Raw genomic sequence first — 9674 nt, forward strand, 5'->3', positions numbered from 1 at the left:
ATATTTCACATTTATGTCATAAGTGTGGATATGGAACAAGTCGACAAAAATTATTTTTTTTTTAAATCTCAATAATTATCATATTCCAATATATATGTATTCCTCTATATTTTGGCAAATATGTTTTATATACTACTAGCAAATACCCGCTACTTCGTATGCGGAAAGGGCATAAAATATATATGAACTCTGTTCTGTTGTATTAAAACCTATTTTAAATACCAACATTTAATCAATTTAATTCCAAAAAAACATATATGCCGTATCGCACCCCTACACAGCTACCATATTTTTATTTCGGATTTCCAGAACTACGACCTTATATCACAGACATACACCAACCGCGACTCATATTGCAAACTTCAGACTTGACTTCTGGTTTTACTCCTTCACTTACACCGCATTCCCTCCCAATACGAATTTCCAAACACTAAACTTTCTCTCACCCCTTCACAACAACAATAACGCACATTCACAATTCAAGGTTCAAGCTTCCGCGGTTTCGCAAACAACCCGAATAGGTTCGTAAAATTTTCGAAATATATCCCCATATAAAGGTACCCCACGACTTAGTGTTTTTTAAGAATAGAACAAATCTATACTGTCCAATTTTCTTTACATTTGGACCTTGAATACTCAGAGGATATAAAAGCTTTATTTAAAAAATGTCTACTCCAATCCACTTTTATTAGAAGAGGTATTTTGAAGACTTAGAGCATTTTGAAGATTTTATGCACATTTTCCAACCGAACTCCGAACTTTATCTCCAAGTTCAGAGTGATCTTCATAACAAATATTTTTCCATTTCGAATTTTTTGTCCAAATTATATAATCCAAGCTCTGTTCCTACACCCAACACCAAATTTAGTACCATTTATAACTTTTCGTTCACCTATAGTAGGTATTTCTCACTTTAACCGTTTACACAATACCAAAATGGTTTTGGTACCAACATGTTACCAAACTTTTCGTACACATAATTAAAGGTTTCAAAGCTTACTTCCTTATACTCAACATATATCCCGACCGCAATTCACTTTTCCAGCTTTATATGTTCCGCTGAAAGCAATTATATTACTATTTAGTACTTTTTGTATAAATAAGTGCGAATTTTCAAAACTTCATCCCTACCTCCACTCTAAACAACAATTGCTAATCTAATACCGAATTTCAAATTTAAAAATTCCGCCCCTTTACAAAATCACAAATTGTACAAAATTCTGTACGATATAGCAAATACCAAAAGGTACCAAATTTTGTACCATTTGCCACTTATCGTACACGGCTTTCCAAAAACTACTTGCATAACACACTTCTTTCGTTCACCTAAATCCAAATTATAGCCAATGTACTTTCATTTAGCACTTTTTCATAAGTACGAATTTCCAAAGTAACCGCAATCCTACACTCCAACAGTAATCTGTTCACTAGGGTTATGACTTTTTGACATTTTTCCTCAAAAATGATTTCCTGTAGCAGGGATGAATGAACTTTTGCCTATTAATCACTATGCTATCGTTTATTCCATTGAAATATAAAAAAAGTTCACGCACAAATCGATTTTAAAAAAAATATTTTTTGAAAAAATATATGAAATGAAAAAAAAAAAAATTTTAAAAAAAAATTTTTTTGTTGCACGAATGAATAAATATAAGCCTACTAATAACTATAATAACGTTTATTTCATTCAAATATTAAAAAAGTCGCGAAAAAAGTAACTTTGAAAAAATTTTAAATTTTTTGTTTTTTGTTAAAAAAATATATTTTTGAATAAAAGCGTTTACGACATTTTTACGAGTCTCAGAATTCAAGAAAAATAGTGAGAAATAAATTTTATGTAATTTTAATTATCTCATGTGGCTCTAAAGTTTATTTTCAATTATATATCCGTTTTCAGTGACTTCAAAAAATTGTCCATAATTTTGATAAACTCAAATTTTAAAATCATTTTGTGCGTGAGGTTTTTTCACCGAATCACCTTATAATTAAGATTTTATGGAATGTCATGGCAAAACTCATCACGCTATGATACAGGGATATGAGGTTGTAAAAAAGTCATAACCCTACTGTTCACGCAAATACAAATTGTATCGAATTTAGTACCATTTAGTACTGCTTCGTGCACATTAGTATGATTTTCTAAAGTTACCTCCATATCTCAATTCTAATTCTAACAGTAATCTTAATTCCAAGTTTCACTCACTACCATTTAGGACTTTTCGACCTTTGGTACACCTTTCTTACTTTTTATCAGTGACCCTTATTCCAAATTTCAGCACTATTCGTTAATTCAAATCCAAATTGTACTATATTTAGTACTTTTCGTACACTTTTAGTTCGAATTTCCAAAAACCTGTCTTTGTTACTCTCCATCAGTCACCCTTATTCAAAATTCCAAGATTCCTGTCCTTTCCGTTCACCCAAATCCAAATTGTACTAAATTTAGTACCATTTAGTACTTTTCGTACGCTTATAGTTCGAAGTTCCAAAAACCTTTCTTTGTTACTCTCCATCAGTGACCCCTCATTCCAAATTTCAGGATTCCAGCTCTATCCGTTCACCCGAATCCAAATTGTACAAAATTTAGTACCATTTAGTACTTTTGTTAATCTCAATCAGTGGCTCTCATTCAAAATTTCAGGATTCCAGCTCAATCCGTTCACCGAAATCCAAATTGTACTAAATTTAGTACCATTTAGTACTTTTCGTACCCTTATAGTTCGAATTTCCAAAAACCTTTTATCGCTTCTCTCCATCAGTGACCCTCATTCAAAATTTCAAGATTCTAGCTCTATCCGTTCACCTAAATCCAAATAGTACTAAATTGAGTACCATTTAGTACTTTTCGTACACTAACAGGTAGAATTTCCAAAAACCTTTCTTTGTTACTCTCCATTAGTAACTCCATTTCAAATTTCAGGATTCCAGCTCTATCCGTTAACCCAAGTCCAAATTGTACTAAATTAAGTACCTTTTAGTACTTTTCGTACCCTTATAGTTCGAATTTTCAAAAATCTTTCATCGTTATTCTTCATCAGCGACTCTCATATCAAATTTCGGGATTCCATCTCTATCCGTTTACCGAAATCCAAATTGTACTAAATTTAGTACTTTTCGTACCCTTATAGTTCGAATTTCCAAAAACCTTTCATCATTACTCTTCATCAGTGACCTTCATTCCAAATTTCAGGATTCCTGCTCTATCTGTTCACCCAAATCTAAATTGTACTAAATTTAGTATCCTTTTGTACTTTTCGTACACTTATAGTTCGAATTCCCAAAAACCCTTTGGTACATCTTTCTAGCTCTCCATCAGTTACCCTCATTCCAAATTTCTGAATTCTAGCTCTTACCGTTTGCCTAATACAAAGGGTACCATATTCAGTACCTTTTAGTACTTTTCGTACACTTCTAGGTCGAATTTCCAAAAACCCAGCCTTATCTCACCCCTACACCCCAACAGCAACCTACACCCAAAATTTCAACTTTCTAGCTTCAGCGGTTTCGTCTGGGCGCTGATGAATCAGTCAGTCAATCAGTCAGTCAGGCAGTCAGTCAGTCACTCACCTCACTACTCTTTTATATATATAGATTTTTATTATTTCAAGACAAAAATACAAATATTTTCCTTAGTCAGCTCCACGCAGTTGTGACGCAAAACATTAATATGCGATTATGTCAAAACTGGCAAATGGCGTATGGAACACTTAAGCATGACACCGACGATATGTAGTGGCTGTAGAGCTCGAACCGAATACTGCGTTCGTCCACACTTTGGATATCGTAATATTTCTTCGAATATTAGATGAAATTCGATGGTAGTGCTTATAGGTCCACTGCTTCCGGAACCTCACCCACAAATGTTTGAAAATATTTGTTAAATTTTTTTGTCCAAGCTTAGCTTATGTTCAAATTTGGGCCCTATCGGTCCAATACTTGGGGTACCACTCATACAAATGTTCAACACATTTTTGTAGTTGAGGGTCTGTTCATCCTTTGGACATTTTTACTGAAGGTTTCCCTAGTGGCCCGATATTATGTTTTTCGTAGGCTAGTATGGTACAAAAGCCGTATCTATCGATATCCCCCGCAAATTTTTGAGCTTTAATCCAATCCATATTACAGAAAAGTATTTCAATCCACACAGGCTGAGGGTATATCTCTGTCGGCAAAGCCGACCGATACTTTTTTACTTGTTTTAGTTCATAATATTTCATGATGGAGGATATAAGAAGTTCGAATGGGTCGAACTTAAACTTTTTTACTTTTTAAAGTTTTAGCCTCATTATCCCATAGAAATGGGTGATATTTGGTATTCAGACTTTGCTTGCGCTAAAAAACTTTTCTGCAGAATGTGTCGTTGCAGGTCAACGTTTTGATATAGCCCCCATACAACGGTAACTTCCAATTTTGGGAACTTGCAAGGTCTTGGCCACATTATCTCACAGAAATAGCTGAAATTTGGTATAAGGACTTCGTTGTTAAATTAAAATATTCCCGCAACGATTGGTCGTTACAGGCCCTCGTAGATTTCGGTATTTCATGGTTTTACCCACATTATTCTAGCACACACACATAATTTAGACTCCGTTGGAGCTATTACATATGCATGTCTGCACAGAATTGTCGGTATAGGTCCACGCTTTAGTATAGCCCCTGTAGAACGTCGCCGTCTGCTATAACCATTTCCGTCCGTCCGTCTGTTGAAATCAAGATACACCTCGCAATTTTTAAGATAGAGCTTTGTAGTTGGTATAGAAGTCCTTATTACTCATAGGATATTTGGTATTGCAATTGGTCTATATCGGTCCACATTTTGTTATAGCCCCCATAGACCGGTACCACACGATTTTCGGCATTTTGAAGGTTTTTGGCTCGTTTTCACACCGAAATTGTTGGAATTGGTACTTCCGCTTCGCCCAGAAATTTGTCGGTACATGCCGATTTTCGGTATTTTGAAGGTTATGGCCACAAAAATCCACCAAAATTACTGAAATTTTGTATTTAAGGTTCGTTTAGGTATAAAACTTTGGTATGAAATTTTTGGTATATGTCCACGCCTTCATATAGCCCCCATAGAACGGAACCACCCGATTATCGGTATTTTTAAGGTTTTAGCGTCATTATGACAACGAACTGGCTGGAAATTGGTTCTTAGTATTACTTTACTTACTTAGCTGGCCTTTTACAGAACATTTGTTCCATAAGCCGAACTAAGAAAAAATCTCCAATCCTCTCTGTTTGCTGCTGTATTTTCCCAATCTGGGATATGTAGCTTTGTGATATCTCGTTTCACTTGTTCGCTCCAACGAAGCTTTGGCCTTCCAGATCTGCGAGAACCTCCATGCGGCCCGTATTTATACGCCTTTTTAGCGGGTTCATCATCACTCATTCTTATAACATGGCCTAGCCATCGCAATCGTTGTATCTCGATTCGTTCAACTATATTGATGTCATTGTATAGTTGATACAGCTCGATGTTCATACGACGCCGATATTCGCCGTCAACACAGATTGGCCCGTAGATCTTTCGAAGAATTTTTCTCTCAAACACACAAAGCACTGCCTTATCTGCTTGAGCAAGTACCCATGCTTCGGAACCATACATTAGCACGGGTAGTATCAGTGTTTTGTACAGTGTTATTTTTGTTTGACGAGAGGTGGCTTTATTCCTAAACTGCTTACTCAGCCCAAAGTAGCATCTGTTAGCCAACACTATTCTTCTTCGTATTTCACAACTGATGTTATTTGTTGTGTTTATGGCGGTGCCGAGGTAGACGAAGTCCTTTACTACCTCAAAATTATAGGTACCAACATTCACAGATGGTGCGGTGTTTATGGACATATTACGCGTCGATAGCATCAACTTGGTTTTTACGCCGTTTACTGCCAGACCAACTTTAGCAGATTCTCTTTCGACTTTTGCAAAGGTGTCAGTTACTTCCTTTACCGATCGACCCATGATGTCAATGTCGTCGGCGTAAGCCAGTAACATGTGGCTGTTCGTGTATATCGTATCGTTCTTAGTATTCGCTGTATTTATATTCCACCAGAAAAGTTTCGGTATAGGCCCACGCCTTCATATAGCCCTCACCGAACGGTACCTCCCGATTTTCGGTATTTTGAAGGTTGTGGCCTCAATATTCCTCCGAAATGGGTGAAATTTGGTATTTAGCCTTTGTGGTGGAATAAAACTTTCTCCCAGAAATTTGTTGGTACAGGTCAGCGCCTTCATATAATCCCCATAGAACGGTACCTCCCGATTTTGGGTATTTTGAAGGTTATGGTCTCAACATTCCTCCGAAATGGTTGAATTTTGGTATTTAGTCTTCGTTGGGGCTATAAAACTTTCTCCCCAACATTTGTCGGTATAGGTCCGCGCCTTCATATAGCCCTCATAGAACGGTGCCTCCCGAGTTTCGGTAATTGGAAGGTTGTGGCTTCAGTATTCCACCGAAATTACTAAAATTTGGTATTTAGTCTTTGTTGGTGGAATAAAACTTTCTCCCAGAAATTTTTTGGCACAGGTCCAAGCCTTTATATAGTCCCCATAGAACGGTACCTCCCGATTTTCGGTATTCTGAAAGTTGTGGCCACAATAATCCACCGAAATTACTCAAAGTTGGTATTTTGTCTTTGTTTGGGTGTATAAAACTTTCCCTATGAATTCTGTTGGCATAGGTCCACGCCCCCATAGAACGGTACCTCCCAATTTTCGGTATTTTGCGCCTCAATATTCCTCCGAAATGGGTGAAATTTGGTATTTAGTTTTCTTTGGAGCTATGAAACTTTCCCTCTATATTTGTCGGTATAAGTCCACGCCTTCATATAGCCCTCACCAAACGGTACCTCCCGATTTTCGATATTTTGAAGGTTGTGGCCTCAATATTCCTCCGAAATGGGTTAAATTTGTTATTTAGTCTTCCATGGGGTTACAGATATTCCAGAATAGAATTAACGTTATAGGTTTACGTCTTTCGTTAACCCTCATAGAAGCATACCTCTTAATTTTCGGCATTTTGAAGGTTTAGTCATTTGGTATTTAGTCTTTTTTGAGTCTAAAAACTTCCCGCTGAATCTGAACTGAAGTTATGAAAATACCACAACTATTGTAAAACAGATTAGTATTTTATTCTGAAGCAGTTTTCCTCGCAAATGTCTGCTTAATATTCCTTAGTTTAGTGCCAAGAACCATGTTCGTGTAAATAATCAATATGAAAATTCATATGAAAAATTCCTTAACAAAACTTTGCCGAGTCTTCGTTCTGGGAAATTTATTCTATTCATGGCGGTTTATGATTTTCGTTTTCAATTCAATTCGTTTCACATTACTTATTTGCATTCTGCGAATGTTAATTTCCGTATAAATTTGTAATTCTAATAATGATATCGGGTAATAAAAGACTTCCACAGATCTAAGGATTCAACGAATTTAATAAATATGTAGGTTTGCCTTGTCCACTTGCAGGTGAGTGTATATATAGCTTGCCATTCAATACCTGACGAATCACTGTATCCTAGTTGTTGCCATAGATGAAATACAAACACACACACGCACACATTTTGTTTTGTTAAATATTTTTATCCTTATTATATTTGTTTGTTTTTTTTGTTTTATTATTTCAAAACGAAAGAAAATTACAATTTTCCTAATAAGAAAACACCACCACACATGGGGCTTGTGCGGACTCTAGGATTATTGTTAATAGTTTACATTAATATTATTTTGTTGTTTGTTTTGTTGTTGTTGCTTTATATTATTTTTCTATGAAGATTTTTATAAAATCCACACAATCATTGGTCATAACAGATAGAGATTGAACGCCAGGAGTATGGGAATATTTATAACGTATGCGGTTATCTTCATTGTGCCCTGTACGGCGGCGGGATGTTCACCTTGCAGTATGTGCACGGTCACCGATTTGGGATTGGCATTTGACGGTAGGCAGGTATACATTCCAGAGTCTGCGGAGGTGGCACGTTGTATCAGCAGATGTGAGGTGGTTATGTCGCCCTTCTCCGTTATCACTGACACTCCGCCCCGTGCCGAATCGTAGTTGATCTCTTCGTTATTATGTGTCCAATGCACCGAATGCGGGGGATCCGGCAAGTGTCTGACCACACAGGTCAAATTCACTGTTGATCCCACATCGATGTACATATCGGGTCCACCTGGTATGGTTGTGATCGGCTCGACCACAGAAAACAACATTGTATAGCCGACTGGCGGTGTCGTTGACACTTGGCACTCATACGTCCCCGTATCCTTGAGTTGAGGGTATTTGATTTGCAGCGACCAATCGTCGGTGGCCTTATTGAAAATCGAAGTAAAACGTTGGTCCGATGTGTAGGTGGTCTCAGCGACCGTTAATAAATGTAGGTCCCGATGTCTGATCCATGAAACAGTTTTATTGCCCAAATTTTTGATGCGGCAATTGAGATGGGCCGTCCGCCCAACCAGCGAGGTGACATTCTTTGTTGCCGAGGTGTCAAAATATGGTCCCCGGTCGAAGGGTTTACTGCCTTGTTTATATGTATCGCCATTGTTGCCACTGGCATTGGCATCATATTCCAATCCACCATTATTGCTGCTGTTGGGCACAACAATGGCATCGTGATGGTCGTTGTGGTTGATATTGAAATCGCTCTCCATGCTTTTGTATTGGCACTCAATTCCTCTGTAGAATAATATTGCTAATAGAATGCGTATGAACATCATTATAGCTAAACCGAAACTTTCGATTTTAGAAATTTAACATTTCTGCGGAAGAGTTTTTGCTATCGCGGCGTTTATTAATGTTTTTTCGGGACACTGGCTATTCACTGTAATTCTTCAACAATTCTTTAGTTTCTTATGCACAAATTCTGATGTAAAAATATAAAAATGTTGAAAATAGCACAATTTTTTGCTTTTCGTATTTTTTCAGTTTTGCGATAGATTTCCTTTCCGTTCGTTTCTTGTTGTCCCAGCCTGACTACTGCGTGTGTATGCGAGTGTATAATACGTTTTCTTTTAGCGGGACATGCGCACTTGGGCTCGTGTCATTGTGTTGATGGTACACGAGTTGTTTTTTTGTATTCGTTAATTATATAAAGAATCAATATTTGAGTAGATTGATGGGTACGGAATGACGGCTAACGTAAGGTGTATACGTAAAGCGTTACGTTAATGTTTATAGCGTAAAGGGTCTAAATTAGAATGGTTCTGATTTATGTTAGTTTCCTTTTCATTTCAACTTCAAGTTGAACACATATTTCCCCGTGGTGTAATGTGGGTATTTCCCCTTAAAATATGTAGGGGAAATTTATCAAAACTGAAAAAATTTCATCATTACAATCTAAAATATTCTAAAATGAAAGATAGGTGGCTGAAAAAAAGTTGTGAAAATCGGATCGTATTTTGATATAGCTCCAATATAAATATTTTGCTGATTTTGGGGTCTATTTAGCTATATCAAAATCCGATCCTATTTTCACGAATTTTTCTAGGATTTGTTTTTTAGCCATTACAATAAGGTGGTAAAGTTTTTTCATCGATTGAACCATAACTGCGGCCTTTAGAGAATTTTCGTGAAAATGCATCTTTGGCCCCATACAAATTACTATGGAAAAATAAGATCGCTCATATATAAGGGTTTCGGATCAAATGATAAAAAAAAGAAATTTTGTTTTTT

At 36.6% G+C, this 9674-nt stretch overlaps 1 protein-coding gene across 1 annotated transcript; it reads right to left on the minus strand.

The window, feature by feature from the left end:
• Positions 1-7561: 7561 nt before the first annotated feature.
• Positions 7562-8989, minus strand: LOC141404104 (zwei Ig domain protein zig-8-like). Its single transcript, XM_073987395.1, has one exon. It carries the CDS (start codon positions 8717-8719, stop codon positions 7802-7804), a length of 918 nt encoding a protein of 305 aa, XP_073843496.1. The 5' UTR covers positions 8720-8989; the 3' UTR covers positions 7562-7801.
• Positions 8990-9674: the final 685 nt, after the last annotated feature.

Source organism: Musca autumnalis, unplaced genomic scaffold (genome assembly GCF_047663935.1).
Source record: "Musca autumnalis isolate F117 unplaced genomic scaffold, ASM4766393v1 scaffold_4, whole genome shotgun sequence".
NCBI lineage: Eukaryota > Metazoa > Arthropoda > Insecta > Diptera > Muscidae > Musca > Musca autumnalis.

What these genes read in the sequence shown, in the direction of transcription:
- LOC141404104 (XM_073987395.1), bottom strand. Translation starts at nt 8,719, where the DNA reads ATGATGTTCATACGCATTCTATTAGCAATATTATTCTACAGAGGAATT.